Consider the following 18,161-nt stretch of genomic DNA (forward strand, 5'->3'; position numbering starts at 1 on the left):
TGGACTGTTCTCAGTTAGGATGAAGATTCTCAAACTTTTGGCAGGCAAAACTGATCACCGTGCCTCTATGAACTTTTGAAAATGAGGCAAATACAAGGCTTGCAAACCGTCTATTACACGGATTCAAATGGAGACACGACGCATATTACTGAGGGGTACAGGATTGCCCGAGCCAAAGGAAAGCAGTTAAGGCCGATTCGCGCATTTGCATTAGACTGTGCCGATGAGCACTGCAATCTCTCGTAACTGCTGGTGCCATCTATCGAGCAGACCCCGAACGTTTCCAAGCTGTTTAGCTAGAGCGAAGGCTCTGCGGTACTTTCGACGTCCAATCTACGCATCATTTGGGAGAAATAGTCGCTTATGATACTGTCATAATTATTTCGAGCCCAAGGTGAAAGAATTACGCGCAAGGAAATTAAAACAATATCTGCGGGTCAGAAGCGTTCCAGGGTTCCTCGATAGATGGCACTAGAGTTCGGTGCCCCGAAAATTTTGTCTAAATGGCGGGGCGTCTGCATTGATGAGGCACCGCGTCGAACGGACAAGAAATCTGGAGAGGCGGGAGCCAGGGTTGCGGAGACGGAAACCGGGCTGCGGGACCGACCTGGAGGGTGGCCTTGACCTCCTCGAGCCAGCGTGCTTGGTTCAGCTTGTGCTTGAGCTGGGGCACCTCCACCAGGTCCATGTCGAGAGCCACGCCGGCCTCCAGCAGCTTCTCCAGCTGCCGAGACTCCCCCATCTCCTCCCCGAGCAGCTCCTGGGCGCTCGTCTGGAAGTCCAGCACGCGGTCCACCAGGTCCTGGCGGAGGGTCAGAAGGTCGGAGCGCAAGAGGGGTGGGTCAGTGCGAGCGACTCGAGGTAGTTCGAACCATACAACAACATGGCTGGACTCCCGTACTATGATCACCGACGGGCTATGGTTTTGCCGCACCTTGGCTGTGCACGAGGCACCGAAGTGTCGTCGGAACTAAAACTCTCGCTCTGGAGGCGGGACGATCGAAAGACTTCCATTCTCATCTCTCCAGTGATTATGCCGAGGCAATAACCTTTCCCAAAGTGCATCCCGAAATCGTCTCGCTGAAGAGGAAAGCTGCAAAAGGGTGGCACTTGGGGAGTGTTTACAAAAGGACTCCCGTCTCCACTAGGCAAGTCCATGCTTTCAAATCTGGTTCGTGTTTCGTGCTTACTACTCGATCCATCTAAATTCGTGAACTAATTTTGCTCTGCACAAACAATTTGCTCCCCCCCTCCCACAAAAAGAAAACGCTACTCAAAATTTTTTTTCTTTCTTCCCATGGATTGAAGGGAAGCGAAACTTGTACTAAATTGCAGACTGTGCAAGGCAGGACATGCCGTGAACAGCAGATAAGACGACCCCTATTCTTTTACACAATTTGCTATTTTTTCAGAAACATTGAAAGATGGTACACTTTTAGTCGTAGCAGGGCCTTGGCCAATGGTGACCTTGGCAAAAACGGTGTCATTTAACCACGGTGGGAGCAAACATTACTGATTAGGAAGGATAGTCACCTTTGGTTCATTGACCCTTCCTGCAATCGCAAGTTTCCAGGGTCACAAAATCTAAAACTAGCTTTTCTTCAACTTTATTTTATGGCGCACCGAAATTCAGCTTAGCCCTTATTTTCATCCGATTTGCTATAAATTTTAGCTGGGCTAGCTCTCTGGATATTACGGTAGCCTCAAAAATAATGCGTTACACGCCAAAGCTAGTATTGCTGTTCTCAACAATTGGTGCTTTGCAGCAATCAATCATCTGCTGCAAAGTACTGGTCCCCTTTCAGATATAAAACAATCGCAAGGAAAAATGGGTTACACAAGCCCGCTGCTGACGAGAACTCACCTTGATGAGGACAGACTCGCGGATGACGCAGGGCAGCTTGCACAGCTGCTCGTAGAAGACCTGCAGCTCGTCCAGAGTGAGGCGCGACACATGCTTCGTGTCCTGCGACTGCCTGTTCCTGCCCCACAAAACCCCGAGAGGCCAACACCGCATTGAGAAAACATGTATGCACAGACACGGGGCGGAACACCCTGAGCACTATACTCGCAGTCAACTACTTTATGCTATGTTGTCGAGGTTAGCGCAGCTCCCGCAATGCTCCAACATTGTCAAAGAAACCAGTGAGAGCACACGCATTAAAGAATGAAGGTAACAGTCGGCATCTCTGAATGCTTTTTAAAAACTTTAGTAGTAAAGAGGGTCACTTTATGTAGTACTAATAAAGTCTGGGGTATGACTGTTTTCAACCTCTCCATCCTACAATCAAAAGCACAAGCTAGGTAGAATAATTTCCAATGGTGCTTTGCGAAAGGACTATCTTTTAAACAACATCTATTCTCTCTGTCTAGCTCCTTCTACGCATAAGCTAAACGTTTAAAACGGAGCCAGCCCACAGACCGAGTCTTTGGCCCTGCGAGCAGTCGAGCCCCGCCCACCTGGTGCGCACTTTCTTGCTCAGCAGCTGCTGGGCGATGCTGGAGGTCTTCTCCGACTCCTGGACCGCCACCTTGAGCGACTGGAGCAGCTCCGTCGGAGGAAACTTCTTCTCCTCCGCTTCCTCCACCAGCTCCTTCAGCTCGCCTAGTTCTGGAGGAACAGCAGACCAGGCAGCGGCTCACTCTCACGTTCCACAACAAGGACGTCCCCCTGTTCCTCGTGCTCTTCTTCCACCCAGCTCTCGGAGACACCCGCTTGTGTCTTCATAAAACCGTGATGTTTACGACAAGGCCTCTCACTCCTTGATGCTTACTGTCCCCCCCTAAAAGCCCGACTTATAGATAATTTATTGCATATGGGCATAAGAACAGGGATTTTCCCCTTCTTTGGTCACATGCTGATAAGCGAAAAAAGGGGGAGAGCTATTTTGACAGTCTCTTTATGCAACACAGTGTCCCCACAGGACAACTCACTAAGGCTTCTGCAAAACAAACAAAAATATTGAAAAAAAGAAAGATTGTAATTACTTTTTGGAACGTGAGGTAGATTGACAAATCGACGAGGCGTGCATGGGAGAGAGCAAATTAGTCCCACGCACGCTTTGCTAAGGCCGAAATTTATGTTTAGTTTATTTTTACTCCAAAAATTAGAAAACATGTTCAGCGACATTGCATTAGCATTTGTCGTCACTACTGAGAATTGCAACTTCCATTTATGACGTGCTGAGCATGTTTTGCCAAGTTCACGAAGAAAAAAAAACAAAACAAAAAAACCTGCATCACTGTTTTTGTGTATCCCTCGTCCTCCAATATTTAATTGGGCATAAAAGACTCTGCCCAACTCTGCAATCGCCACGCACCCAGCTTGTCGTCCTCTGTGGCTTCCAACGCTGCCTTCACCTTGATGGCCCAGTTGTCAAAAGACTCGGCTCTAACTTTTAGACGATGTAGCATGACTGGAAGTTCGTCCAGAGTGTAACGATACCTGCAGAGAGAGCGGAAGAAAGAGCCAGGTGCCTTCAGATTAGGGGGTTTCATATGGAGTGCCGAGAGGCGCCGAGATAACGGCTCGGTAACTGAACAACTCTTTCCAGCTTTCACGCACTCACCTCAAGCAGTGCTTGCTTGGAGGACATTCGCAGAGGTGTTCACGATGTGGAATGCAGACTAGCTTGCCTGTTGGGGAAATCATTGAGGCAAGTGAGGTCTGCACATCCATAGTATCCTAACTTCTCCTATATAAAAATATTATTCTTAATAAAGCAAAAAAAGAGCCTTAAAGTTCCCGAGCCCAAAGTGACTGCATGTAAAAGTGGTCTGAAGTCCTCCCTTTAATGCCCAGCGAATTTCCCTGTACAAGAATATTAGACGACTATAGCAGCAACCTCCTTTTACCTCCAGAGGTCAATAAAATTGAAAAAATGGCCCTTCCCTAAACACTCACACATATATACAGTCAAACCCGATTATATCGAACCGAATTAATTCAAACCATCCCTTGAATCATACTATTTCTGAACAGACTAGTAGTGCAATGGAAATACATAGCGAAAAATGTGGTTATATCGAACAACAATTGCAGCGTTGTCCAACAGATGGAACTGCCGAGAGTGCCGTTTTGCTCTGCAAGCTGGCTTTTTTAATGCAAAAGCATTAACTGTCCCACAGAGCGAGCAGACGTCATCAGCTTTGAAGCCGCGCCAAACAGCACCTTAAATCCTTTCTCCAAGTGAAGCCAGCTCCCAGCTATGAAACCATGCGAAAAGCCTAGCCAAACGGCACCTGGTTTCCTTGATCCGAAAGAAGCGGAGTAAAGCTTATGGATTTCAACTTCGATACCAATGGCTGGCGCACGTTGACGAGGTTTCCATTGGCCGCTGCGCGTCAGTTTCAACGACCGCCACCCCATGGCACTGCGTGCCCTTGACGCAGGGGCTCCACCGCTCCACGCCCAAGGTCAGCGCGCCGAGAACAGCGCGCACGCTCGATTGTTAATGCAAGTACGCCGCAGACGAAAGAAGGAAGAGGAAGAATAGTGTGCATGCTTTCGCATTAGAACTCATAAGAAGTGCTTAGGTATACCTCGAGCCTTTTTTCTTCCAAAGAACCGCATCGACTGCCCGGAAGGAAAAAAATTCTTTTGCGAAGGGAGCGGGGAGAGGGTGCACCGGCGAAACCTTGAAAAACGAAGAACTAAATAGCCGTGTGGCACGTCCCTCATGACGTACAGACGCTACTTTGAGAGTAAACAACTTTTCTAAATGCGGCGCGCTTGTTTGTTGTCAAATTCATTAAAACTTTTATATTGAATTACCCGCTACATCCAACAGGTAGACAGTTTTTTGCGAGTTTGACATAAACAGGTTTGACAGTAGTGAGGGTACTTGGAAGGTCATACTTCACTCATAAAAAAATTGCCCGTATTTATTATTAATTTTCTCAGAAAATATAACAAACTAATAGGCAAATGCAACTTATCTTCGTAGCCTTGTAACATACTACTACTTTCGGTGGTCAAAACCTCAACTGGCTGCAGTGTAGCCAAAAGGGTGTGAAGTCAGGTGCTGCTTACTGTTGTTGCAGGAACAGGTGACAGCAGAGAGAAAGCAGGTGGTCTTGCAGTAGTCACACTGTCGTTCATCGTCTGGCAACAGCTCAAATGCCTCCCGCTCTGCCTCGAAGATGCCCTGGAGTACCGGCCAAAGAGAAAAAAAGGTAATTCCTCAGGGAGCCTCAGATTTAACATATTATTATGAAAAGAATTAAAGAGATAATGTTTAATTCTTTTCCTAGAGAGCGACTTAAACCCAAATGATCCATCAATAAACTTTGTCGACATCACACTTCCCATGTTTCCATACATGCAACAGAAAATTCAAGACAAGGCAAGACAAACCAAGCTCAGTCTCGAAACCTTCTCTTCATTGTATTTTATCATATCTGGAGGTCAACGAACATATATTTCGGAAAAGTAACATATTCTGTCATACAGATTTCGTGTTTTTCATAACCCCCTACTTCCCTCAGCTCCCTTCCCTGGTTCTTGTTTGCCTGATCAGAAATAGTACACCTTGTCTTGATGAATATGAAGAATTATGACATACAGTTTATGTATGACCCCCTAAACATCTTTTTTTTTTTTTTTACAATGCGGTGTAAAATGTACCAATCTCTGTCAAAGTCAGAATGAAACTGAACTGTGTTTATATGCAGTAATTGAAGAAACATCAGATAGAAATTAAAATGCATCTCAATCCTCATCCATGACGGTTGTCCGCGTCGGTCGTTCCTGTCGATTGTGACAATTTTTTCATATAAAACGACTCGTAAAACACATTCCCTGCTTAAAAAAAAAGACAAAGGATTCACTGACCCATTCGAGAAGCTTCCTGCGCTGCTCCCTCTCCGTCTCCACCATCTTGAGCATATCCTGGTAAGTGGAAGCAGCCAGGCTTATGTCTAGACGGTCGGGGTCGGCCGCCATCTTGCAGACGAGCTCGTCGTGCGAGAACACGCAGAACCGCCGCAGCATGCTGTAGTGCGACACGCACACTCGGCCAATGGGGAGCTGTTGTTGGGCAAAGAGAGAGGCGGCAATGCCCGTAAGTGTTAACACTGCCGGCCTGTGCCAATGAGGTGAAGAGATGCAGGCTCACCCAGTCGGCCGGTGCAAAGTTGACAGCCTCTGCAAAGTTGTAGCCCTGATTGAAACCTGCATGGTAGGACCTGGGGAAGGTGACCACAAACTCCCCGGCACTTTGGTCTGTTCTATAAATCTGCAATAAAGATCGATGAAGGCCACAATTAAGTAAATGGACCGATACTAAGGCTCGCCGTCTTTTCATCGTGAGAGTTGCTTCAATTGTGCAACAAGCTGATCGAGACAATGCTAAAATGTGGCCTAGTAAAGTATGATGCTGGATTAGTTAACCCCTCAATGGTTTGTGACAAGCTCAGCTTGTCCCGAATGATCGTCTATTTTCTGGTCTAAGTACAAACCACGTGAAGCGATTTGGCGAGAGAAAGGACAAGCGACGGCGACCCACACGATGAGGCAGACCGCAAGCGACCAAGGCGATGAGCGACATTTTCTAGAAACACAAAAACCAAGCGACGTGAGAAGCGACAGCGAGAAATCTCTGTCGCTCACCGCAGACTCTCATCGCTGTCGCTAGTCTCGTCGCTCGCTAAATCGCTCACGTGCAGTTCAGCCTTTATGACGAGCTCACATTGTTCCACCTTTCTGGCACCATTTCCGTAGTTCATGATGAGGTTTGCTTGTCAAACATAGTTTTACAAGATGACCTTGTCAGCCATCAAACCAGATTAAACCATATTGGTACAAATTTTGCATAAAAAAATTTACCATCAAGGGGTTAATGCATTGTTAGGTACAAATAAAGCGTGAAAAAGATAAAGGCAAGCACCTGTCCTGCCTGCTCTTTTGTGCCTTTATTTGTACATAAATAGTAATCATAATTTGGGTTAAGGGGGAACACTGGTCTTGGAGCTTTTTTCTTATTTTATGACCAAACTCAATGAAACTGCACAAGCTTGTTCAGCTTTTTGTGCTGATTTCATATATCTGGTAATTTCTTCATTCAGTAGAATTTTCCTGAAGATAATTAAAACTTGCCTGCCTTTGTTTGGAGGAATGATAGGGAAAAAACTGCTCAACAAAATATCCTTTTTAACACATGGCCAGATACTATGAAGTGTAAAGAATACAATGTTGGAAGTACTTTTAAGATAAACCCATTATTAGTGATTTTACAACATATTGAAGTTCAGTGCTCAATGCATGGATAACAAGTAATAAAACAAAAAATAAAATAAAAAATTTTCTAGACTTGTAGTAAAAAATCTGCTCTCAACATTGTATGCTTCACACATTTAGCAACACATTTCAAGAAAGGTTATATTTCTGACTGCTGTAGATGCTGAGATATCCCTTCTGCAAATTTTCAACGAGTCCAAAAATTGTGTTATGTGAAAACAATGTTTTAGAGTCAACTTTAATGCACATTCTGGCACGCATAGACATTATAAAGGTATTTATAGCTCAAATATTCATCCACGAAATTAGAAGCTTGGTAGATTGAGAGGAACAATAGCCATCGCTGTTTTCAAAAGAATGCAGTTTTAGGAAGTTTTTGGCTCCAAAGACCCATGTCCCCCCTTAAGTGGTCAACTAGATTTCAGAACTGGAAGCACATTACTTGTGAAAATAAACTAATAGCTACAAAGAACAAATAGCATAACAATAGGAACTGAAATAGTTAGTCTGCATTTTTGGTTGAGGAATATGCTGGTCCTTTAAAGGCCTAAACAAGGGTCATCACCGAGTTGCAGTATCTAGCATCATTCAGTATTTCCTGAGTGACCTTTCAAAGTCATGACAGAGTACCAAGAACTCAACAACACCCAGGGTGTGTCAGTAAGGTTACAGACCACTCCTTGCAGTCTCTAAATGCACAGCCTATCATAAACAAGAGTTTCTTGCAGGAGTTGCAATGAGAAAAGGGCACAAAAACACTTTCGGTTCTTCATTCGTCCACAGGCTTGCAGCATTTAGGAGTTTAGAACCACAACCTTACATTTAAAAGGTCAATTCCAACAAACAAAAAAGATCAGTAGTAAAGCAGCAGTCTTATTTATGCAGAAGAAAAGGCAGGAGAGAGCAGAGTTGTTAGTCTCAGTGGGGGTGGCCTTACAGGCACTCCAGATGCCTGGAGGATGTTTGGATTCATGATTGTGACCAGCTGATGAAGCAGGTCGGGCTGCGCGTGGAACAGCTCGGGGGCTGCGCTGCGCATGGCCGCCTCAAAGACCTCTGCCTTGCCACCAGGCACACCGTACCATGTCTTGGGCTCACCCCTAGAGCAGGAGGCAAACAGACGGGACAGCCTGAGACACCTCCCAGAACTCCTAACAAAGTGAGAACCAAATGATCATAGTGCTTCAAATGCGGCCAAACAAGAATATTAATTGAACCAATAAAACTTCATTTCGGGCAAGGACGATACCCTGGCCTAGCTGGTGCAAGAGTTGTTTATTGGCTGTTTGTTGATTTATACTCTCCTATACGCTAGAGTAATAACAAATCACAATGTCAGAAATCTTCGAAAGAGTGCTCCCACAGTCATTCTGCACAACTATGTAAGAGAGAAGAGAATGGCATTTTCATGCGCTGAATGTACCATGACAATTTTCTCACTCCGACTTAAGACAATGTTTAGCATGAAATCTGGAACAGCAAAAGAGGCTACAAGGCATGGACGTGCATCCATCATCCCTTACCAGTGCAAATAATTGATGGAGTAGCTCCAGTGATCCTCGTTATGCCAGCAGAACGTGGCAAAACACATGCCGACATACATCCAAGGGATCTGCAAGCAAGACACACCATTCAGTCAGGCCTATCCTCTTAAAAGACATTTTCTGCACATGTGCCCCACACGGCGGTGCGAAGCGAACAAAGCAAAAAAGAAGTGAGTCGCTAAAACCGCCAGAGAAGCTGCAAAAGACTCGAGACGCACCTTCATGCCAGAGATGTCTGCATTTATGTGGCGCAGGACAGAGCCGTCGACAACTGGCAGGTTGTTCAGGTTCCAACCCGACTTCATGTAGTCCTGCGTCGACAGAACAAACGGGAGTTTGTGCATGTGCCAAATAAGAGATACCACCACCGTTACACAGTAACACTTTCTAACACAAAAACAGACACTCAAAGAGGCCTGTAAAAACCCTGCTAATTGTGCTGCTGCAGAGCCCCAAGGCACGGGCTCTCAAACCGGGTCCCCAAAAACTCCGAGGTCGCCCAACTCCCAAACTTTCTTGCTCGTCCCTAGGTAAAGTGTATTTCTAGTTTAAGCACTATTTCAGTAAATCTGAGCATTCCATGAATGGAAAACTACTGTAATATCCCAAGTCATTGCCCATCCCCGAGTCGCCACCCCACTTTCTGGGCGAATATAGATTTCCAAAAAAACACAGTGATCGCCCACCCCAACAAATACCCGAACGTAGACTCTGCGTTCCGCAAACATTCATCCCACTTGAATGACGTGGTTGCGGACCTTACGGTTGGAGGACGTCCATGACAAAGTAAAACAATGTAGGGAAAGACACTTCACTTTGTTTACACATTTCCTCCCCGATTTCCATGACCCCGAAGTCCGAGTACTTTTGTGCGAAAGGAAAACTATGGAGATAAAAATAGGGAAGCTTGTCTTCCTTACAAAAACGTTTGTTCGGACAAAACAAAATAGGAAAGACAGCGCAGGCAGAAACCCATTCAGGCGTCGCGAGTTCAGTGCATGCCCCGTATCCTGGAATGTAACCGGGGAGTGCAAGGCCAAAGATGTAAGGTCTAAGCTTGTCTTTACCGAAACAAGCTCACTGCGAATAGCCAGTCGTTCTTGAACGATACAACCTCGAATGGTAAGGTTGTGTGATGTTTGAGACAAAGCCAACAGGCAATTAAAGATTTACTGGAACGCCACACACATACGTTCGTAAAGCGTCCCATTTCGAGCTTTGTGTTTATGGTGCCGTCCACGCCACGCAGAAACGCCGCCTCAACCCACGTTGATAGCAAGCCGCACACAGACTCACACATGTAGTCGCAGACCGATTTTTCGGACGCCAATAATTCGGACTTGTTCAATATTTCAGACCTAAAGGAGGAAGAGTGACCTAGCCGATAAAACTAGTGCATATTCACGACCGATGTTTCGGACAGATCAAAGTCCGAAAGTTCGATTTTTTGGACAGAGCCGTCGCAAGCGGTCAGTGAGAAACGACACCGAGAAGCGGCAATTTCGGATTCTATGTTGGCTGCACAAAGATTTGCTTGGTTTGGCAGCGCTACTTACTACTAAATCCTACCGCTAGGGGCGCTGTACGGCTTTTTTTTTTTCTAGTTGCGCATCATTATCATCATCATTGTTGTTACCATTTTGCTTTGTTCATTTGCCATTGTAATTGCGGACTTGCGCCTCTCATCTTGATCTCGTCTTGGTGAATCGTGTTTTTTTACTAAGCTGTCTTGGACATCGCTGCCCCATCCGTTCTTCCGCCACCGCGATGTGTCGCTAAGAAGCGCAGAAAGTACTCGACCATAATGTTAGAAAAGAAGGCAGCGATTCTCAAGCTAATACACTTGAACCTCGATTTAACGAAGAGCCTTTTGAGCCGAAAATTTTGTTAAATCGCGAATTTCGTTGGACCAAGGTTTTTGTTTTAGAGCGCAGCTCTTAGGCGCCCGTTCCCGGCTTAAGCGGCGTCGGCGTCGGTGTAACCGCGAGTAACCCCCGTAACCCTCGTGAGAGTTACGAGGGTTAATCTCTCGAGGGTTACCCTCACGAGGGCTACGAGGGTTAGTTACCCTCAAAAGGGTTACCTTCACGAGGGTCACGAGGGTTACCCTCACGAGGGTTATGAGAGTTACCCTCACGAGGGTCACGAGAGTTACCCTCACGAGGGTCGCGAGAGTTGCCCTCACGAGGGTTACAAGGGTTACCCTCACGAGGGTCATGATGGTTACCCAGGTCACGTGACCCCCCAAGGTCACGTGACCTGGAGATGCCCCTGAGGTCACGTGACCCCCCGTTGACGTCATCGCCAATGATGACGTCATCAGTGACGTCACTGATGACGTCACCGGCATCCGGATAGTCATCGGCATCATCACTAATGACGTCATCAGTGACGTCACTGATAACGTCATCGGTACCCGCATCGTGATCGTCACTGATGACGTCATCAGTGACATCACTGATGACGTCATCGGCACCGTCACGTGACCCCCCCACGTCACCCAAGGTCACGTGACCCCCAAAGGCCACGTGACCCCCGACGTCACGCGACACCCCAAGGTCACGTGACTCCCACAAGGCCATGTGACCCCCCAAAGGCCACGTGACCCCCCCTGCCCCCTGAGGTCACTTGACCCACCCCCCCAGTACACTTCCCTCCTCCTCCTCAACAGCTGCGCTCTAATTCGGCATTACAGGGAGTTGTAGGCGGCTTTCATTTTTTTAGCATTGCAATTGGTCTTCTAGGCTCCCAAAACCCTCCAACTGCCTCACGTCTTGCAAGTGAACGTTTACAAATAAGATTCCACTACAGAATGTGGCGGTAATAGAAGAATGCAGTTCTTCAACCCTCATTTTGTACGGTTATGGGAACTGCGCCTAGCACCGTAGAGAGCGTGCAGTCGGGAAATCAACCACTAGCACTTCGGTAGCCATAATGCTGTCTTTCAACTTCAAAATCGTCAAAAGTGAACTCTGCAAAATTTCATACCGTATTTACACAAATGTAGGTCAACCCACGTACGAATAATCGGCATGTCCAAAATTTCGGTGCCCGAAAAATCGGTCGGCGACTGTATACACTCTCCCTGGTTTACACACAATTGTTTTCAGTCTTGTGTCAGAAGCAGCAGGGGTTCCTCTGCTGTAAACGAAGAGATAAGCCCTCCTCGAGACTGAAAACCCTTGCCCTAAAATATTTGCATCCGTGCACATGACATATGATGTTTAAGCCCTCTTAGTAAATACGCTTCTACTAATATCCATCCAGTTTTCTGCCTGCAACAACTGTGACCACAACGAAACTGTAATCATCATTGGGGCAGGGGGAAAAGCGGTTATGGAGGGCAAAAAGGATGAGGAGAAAAGCTGAAAGCAGGGCACACGACATCGCAATTGAATTGGTGTTTGCATGGACTCATGAGCAATAACAAGTTCTCTCCCTTTTCCCCGGTTTTCCTGGCGACCTACCTCGTCCCCAGGCATCAAGTCGGCGCTGTTCTTGGTCGGAAAACCCGAGCCGTGTTCCATTGAGTGCAGGTCTGCTCCGTACTCCACCGTGACGTCTTCGTCTACGGCAGACACAATCCTCCAGAACTCCTTTTCAACAGTTTCCGTCGAGATCATCTGAAACGGCAGCCAGACCCAGTCAACGGGCTCGTCTTTAGGGGCCCCGACCAACACCAAACGTGTCCTCGTAAGCTTATTAGGAACAACAACTCTCAGGGAACTAACGCAGTCTGCAGGTTCAGCTTTCAATAAATAATAAGATTTGTGAAGAGGCAAAACAAAGGTGTAACACACTTGGTGGGACTTCATCTCGAGTTAAAATTATTAGGATCAAAACTCAAGTAATATCGCAACTAGTTAATTTTATTAAGTGTTTCTGACCCTACAGTTCCATCTGAAATCACTAGAAATCTATATAGTTGCCTCCACGTTTTCCATAAAACAATCTTAACTACGAACATAAGTCAAGACAGAAACAGACAATATCTGAGAGCAGCAGAAACTAATGTGCCGCATTGATGGAGATGCACAAATGATGAAAACTCTTAGAGTCACATGGCTGCAAGAAAAACAATCTTCAGGCCCAGAAGCAACACCACCTAGGAGACACGGCCTGCGCATGGTGCCTCAAGCGGCAGACAGGTTGAAGCTCGGCCTTCTCTTCTAGGTGGTATCACCCAAACCCAGAGGAGAGAGAGTAAGTGGCAAAGCGGTCCCTCACATGCACGGGCATGTTGAAGTAGTTGGACTTGAAGCGGTCCGCCATCTCTCCGAAGTCCTGGAGTGTGTATTCGCGCACAGCCTGCTCAAAACCAAACGCTTCCTGGGGTTTCCGCACCTCCTGCAACGGACGTCCAGAAACGGGGCTATCAGAGCACCGGTTGCCGTCGAGGAAGCCCCGAAACATGTCCGGGAAAAGTACTAGTGAGGTAAATCCAAGAGCTCTGGCAAAGTGTACCCGCCCACGTAAACAAACTGCAACCGCCATGAAAAAAAAAAAAAAAAGTCTTGTGGAAATATTTTTTTATATTCATAAGACGTATGGCTCAGATGCACGAGTCTCAGAGTTGGGTCGGATGCAAGTCCCCAAACGAGAGATGAGATGCAGTAAGCATTTTCACAATTTTCTTAAGATTCAGCTTTTTTTCTTTTCTTTTTAAGAACACTTTTCCAGTACAAATCTTAGGAACCATAATCAAATTCCTCGAAAAGGTCATCACAATGGATACAAACACAGAGTACACATTACCGCTCGGAGCGAAACACGACTGCAACACAAATCGGACGAGGAACGATGAAGTGTACTATCTCCATCTGCATAAAGCGTTGTGCTAAGGCAAGCCATCGACGAAAAACGCCACTGACGTCGGAGTGCCAATTCCTAATGCCCGTGTCCCACTAGAATGACAGACAAAAACAAACGACAGCGACAAGCTCAAACCAGAGTCTTTCACGATTTGAGAGGCTTTGTAGAATAAAAGAGGCTATGCTCAAACCTCAGCATCATGCACGCGAGGGTATCTTTGGGAGGCTTGCAGTCGCTCGTGCTTACTTCACGAGCACCGAGCACCGAACGACTAAACGCCTGCCAAAGATACCATCGCGAGCATGCTGCAAGGGTTTGAGGCTTGTCGCTGTCTTTCGTTTGTCTGTCCTTCTAGTGGGGCACGGGCATAACACACCTGCAAATCAATCTAACTTTTCATGGTAATAGAGCGACTGCTGCAACTCACAGCCTAGCCAATGTGCAGCATTGCAGAAGGCGTAAGCAAACAGCCCGAGATGCACACCTGCTCACGAAAGCATTTTGGCCGCATACTGATGCCTGTGCCTACCCAACACCCCCTAGAAAACGAGGCAGCTGGGCCAGTTTTTATCATGTCCCCTACTGGGCCAGCATGGCACGCAGACTGCAGACAAGTGCTGCATCTGCGATCAGCTGTGACTCGCGTTCAATCAGCGAGAACCAGAGTCCCGGCCGAACGCCGACGCAGCACTTGTGTCCGGTTTGTGCCCCATGTTGGTTCCCGGTAGGCTACGTAACAAATGACACCACCTAGCTCGATCGTGCCGACAAAGACTGACTGGGGAGCACAGAATCTCATGGAATGAGACGGGCACGTGCCACGTGCATGCGACGGCACAAGGTCACACGACCGTGATGCCACATGCCATCACAATGTCACGTGACGTCACGGTGCGGCAGAACGTCAGGGCACCATGGTGACGGCGCAATGACGTCACAGTGTCAGATGATGTCACGGTGATGTCATAATGACATCAACATGTCACGTGACGTCGAGGTTTTATGTGACACTTGTCTCGTAGCAGAATTCGGCAGACAAAACACTTTCTGCATCAAAATCCAGCACTGCTGCCTCGTTTTGGGGGGCGGGGGAGGGTTGGCCCGTCCCCAGACTGCCTTTGGCTTCCGAGGAGGAAGGAAGCCTCCAAGCACCAAGCACCCTGACCCCAGCGATTGGGGTTCACTCACGGCAGCGACGCAGCGGGGACACCTCCAGTCCCCCCGGGGTATCTCCTGGAGCGGGGGCAGCAGGCAGAAGGTGTGGTAGCTGTCGTCGCAGCCGTCGCACAGCAGCATGCTCTCCTCGTCGTCCCCCCGCCCGCACGTGTGGCACACCATCTGCTCAATCTGCTTCGCAGCAGGGAGCAAGCGGCGCAAAAGAAAGAGCGCAGGTGCGCTAAGAACCCGCGCCCGTCTCGCACCCCCGTGCCACGCCTTTCCACGAGGGAGCGGCGCTCCTATTGTCGCCGACTGGACAAGAGTGGCGGCCGCGTCCGGCTTTTCCTTCCATAAACCTTCGGCGTTTCGTGAACCTTGAGGAGGCGCATGCAGAAGGGCACGGCAGAAGGCAACGGGCGCGAGCTGGAAGCTAGACAGTCGAAAGAGATAATCCGCCGTTCTCATTCTGTCGGCGACTATAGGGCACGAGCCATTAACCGAGGCAAGGAGGTTCTGGCCTTCTCCCGATAAAGCCAGACTCATAGAGACCAACACAGTCCAGAATGTATTTGCCTTTCCTCTCTTACACTCTGTCTCGCTGTTACGAAGAGCGAGTAAGGTGAACTCTTTTGTGGCACTAAGGTGACAAAGCAGCCAGTTAATCGCACCCCGCCAAGTTGACCGTGATTCGAGCTATATGTACCGAAGCCAATGCAACTCCGTCTTAAGTAGCGAGGGCCATTGCACTGCAGGAAAGAGTGAGCCTGGCGTAAGCTTTAGTCTCTGAACAGTATAAAAGGCTGTCTTGAAATGTGAATACCGAAGATGCAGACCAGACGCAGTGTATTATGTATTGCCCACAGACTAGACAAACTGGTGTCTTAGTCACATTCCCAATACGGAGTTCAAACAGGAGCACATGATGCCCACAAGAACGTTGTTGCCCATCTCACCATGTATGAAACATAATTCTGCTCCACATTTGTAACAAATCATGCCTTCTAACTGGAATAACACAGCAAAAGTTGCCTAGCTGGAAACTGAAGAGCTAACCAGTGAAGGACTTACGGGTTTTGGTTTCCGTTCCTCCTTTGTCTCGCAGCAGTCGTCTTTTAGGTCATCACAACAATATCCCGGAGATCCTAGAAAACCGGAAAGTTTCAGATTAGGGAATCTTTTTTGATTGGCTTCTCAGTTGCCTTATTTTTTGTATAGAAGTGTCAGCTAGGACATACAGTATAGACCACTTAAAACGTAACCGCTTATAGTGCAGGACCGGGTATAACGCGGCTTTTTTAAACCACAAGTTTGCCTCCCATAGAACTCCATGTTATTAAATACCGCTTAAAATGCAGGCGCGCGAAGGGAAATACCGGTTATAGTGCGGTTTCTGGAACAGCCCGCCGACCGATCCCACCGACCGGCGAATACGCTTCCCTGTGCGACACTAGACAACGGCGCTAGCCGCAAGCGGCACTTGCGGGGCAAGGAGGTTGCTTGAAGAAGCGGGGAGAAGCGAAGGAAGAGGCTTCCGTTGCTATAGCGACGGAGGGACACACGCACGTGTCGTTCACATGCGTGCGTCCCTCCGCTGCGTTGGAAAGGTTGGAAACAACCGGAACGACAGACCAATCGCAGGTCGAGGAGACGTGTTCGCGCACGTTGCATGCCGGTCGCGTGCTGGCTGCTTCTATCCACAAACAAGGCGTCGGTTGTGATCGCCGTCGTAGACACCACCAACTCTACTGTAGACAGCGTGGTGGAAGCTCATCGTTCCGCGTAAAAGCGCTATCCTTGACTGTGAATTTTCGTTGTGTGTCGCTATGATAACCCAGCATGTACTAGAAGGGAAGATCCACCTACTCGTGCGGCGATGTCGTGGCGGCACTCTCACGACGGCAGAAACGCCCGTGTCGTTGTGTTTATTTCGACTACGGAGGTGCTTTCTAAGCATTTGTGTTTTCGAACATCGTCCGGATTTCTTATTTGGAGCATTTCATGCCTGCGCTCAAGTTGGAGGTATTACTGGCGCGTACCGTATAAAGGATGAGAATTTTCACGCGTTTTCATCACCAGAGAAAAGTGATTAGGGTTAGCAATCCTGAACGCTCGCAACGTCCGTCCGCAACTTGCGACGCCGTTAAAAGGCTGTGCCAGGCAAAAGTCACTCATTTCTTTCAAAATGTGTGACACACTTGAGAGAGAAGTGTACTAGTCTGGTAAAATAAAGACTTTCCTCAAACTAAGCTTTATTTTTCATCTAATATAAAATAAATTGTTTTACAAAGGTAAGTTGTCTCATGGCATGTATTTTGGCCTGAAAAATTGATGTTTTGGTTATAGCACGGTACCGCTTATAGTGCGGATTTTCGCGACTCCCGCGACATACGTTATATGCGGTCTATACTGTACTAGTGATGCAAAACTATCGGTAAATAGACTATCGATACTGTCGTTAATTTTTCCAAAACTATCGATAGTGCCGCAGAACTATCAATAGTCGACAATCGATAGTACTATCGATAGTTTTTCGATAGTTGACTATCGTACTACCATCGATAGTACTAGCAATAATTTTTTGATAGTCGACTATTGATAGTAATATCGATAGCTTTTACTGTTGATAGTCAAATTTCTGGCAACTATTGATTCTATCGATAGTACTATTGATAGTTTTGCACCACTATGACAAGTCCTTGGGCTAGTTGGTGTCCCATTTGAAAAAGAATAAAGCGAGAAAAAGAGAAGAGGGGTTGACGCAAACTACTAGTGTCGCAAACCTATTGATAGTAAACCGTCGACAGTACTATCGATAGGTTTACGATAGTCTACTATCGATTGTTTTCCGATAACCGATCATTTTCCAATACTCGACTATCGATAGTACTATCCATAGCTTTTCGATAGCTGACTATCGATAGTACTATCGATAGTTTTTCGATAGTCGACTATCGATAGTTTTTTTGTTTTTTTTTTACTATCGATAGTCAGATTTCTGGCAACTATCGATACTTTCGATAGTTTTGCATTACTAGGACATACACACAAACAAAAAGGATAGAAAGGAACAAACAACACTGCTGACTAACAGCTAGCTTATAATTCCTCTTCTTCCGTCTTTAACCCCTAGTACTTCCTCTTCACATATCTTTCACACAAACCACATTATTGAAAACAAGTTAAAAGTCAAAGGTAATCCACCCGCACATTCACCACAGTTCACGGAGAGCTGAAGCACCGCAGATATGGTTTCTCCGTGTCTTGGAGTGCAATCGAAGTGTTGCAAACACACTCTTCTGCTTTTTGTTTTATCGCCAATACCTCAAATGTCTCGCATGCATACGGATTCTTGTTTCGTGCAGGCACGTATATGTTGTTAAGCGCTGGGTTGCATTTACACGCATGGCAAT

General features: G+C 47.0%; 1 protein-coding gene across 9 annotated transcripts in view; it reads right to left on the reverse strand.

Annotated features, from left to right (window-relative positions):
* LOC8042168 (lysine-specific demethylase 5A) overlaps window positions 1-18,161 on the reverse strand; it is a 53,438-nt gene that overhangs the window by 24,695 nt on the left and 10,582 nt on the right. For 3 of the 9 annotated variants that reach the window (XM_040499071.2, XM_029987275.4, XM_029987272.4), the window contains exons 8-22: window positions 15,820-15,893; window positions 14,782-14,940; window positions 13,009-13,128; window positions 12,249-12,404; window positions 9,000-9,092; window positions 8,761-8,849; window positions 8,175-8,337; window positions 6,117-6,236; window positions 5,834-6,028; window positions 5,033-5,147; window positions 3,570-3,636; window positions 3,321-3,445; window positions 2,461-2,611; window positions 1,865-1,982; window positions 608-802 (exon numbers count right to left, since the gene is read on the reverse strand). In XM_040499071.2, the coding sequence (XP_040355005.2) occupies window positions 608-802; window positions 1,865-1,982; window positions 2,461-2,611; window positions 3,321-3,445; window positions 3,570-3,636; window positions 5,033-5,147; window positions 5,834-6,028; window positions 6,117-6,236; window positions 8,175-8,337; window positions 8,761-8,849; window positions 9,000-9,092; window positions 12,249-12,404; window positions 13,009-13,128; window positions 14,782-14,940; window positions 15,820-15,893 (1,940 nt within the window). Of the gene's footprint in view, window positions 1-607; window positions 803-1,864; window positions 1,983-2,460; window positions 2,612-3,320; window positions 3,446-3,569; window positions 3,637-5,032; window positions 5,148-5,833; window positions 6,029-6,116; window positions 6,237-8,174; window positions 8,338-8,760; window positions 8,850-8,999; window positions 9,093-12,248; window positions 12,405-13,008; window positions 13,129-14,781; window positions 14,944-15,819; window positions 15,894-18,161 lie in introns of all 9 variants that reach the window. The other 6 variants (XM_029987274.4, XM_029987271.4, XM_029987276.4 and 3 more) reach the window with 3 other exon arrangements.

Source organism: Ixodes scapularis, unplaced genomic scaffold (genome assembly GCF_016920785.2).
Source record: "Ixodes scapularis isolate PalLabHiFi unplaced genomic scaffold, ASM1692078v2 PGA_scaffold2__306_contigs__length_199485367, whole genome shotgun sequence".
Classification (NCBI taxonomy): Eukaryota; Metazoa; Arthropoda; class Arachnida; order Ixodida; family Ixodidae; genus Ixodes; species Ixodes scapularis.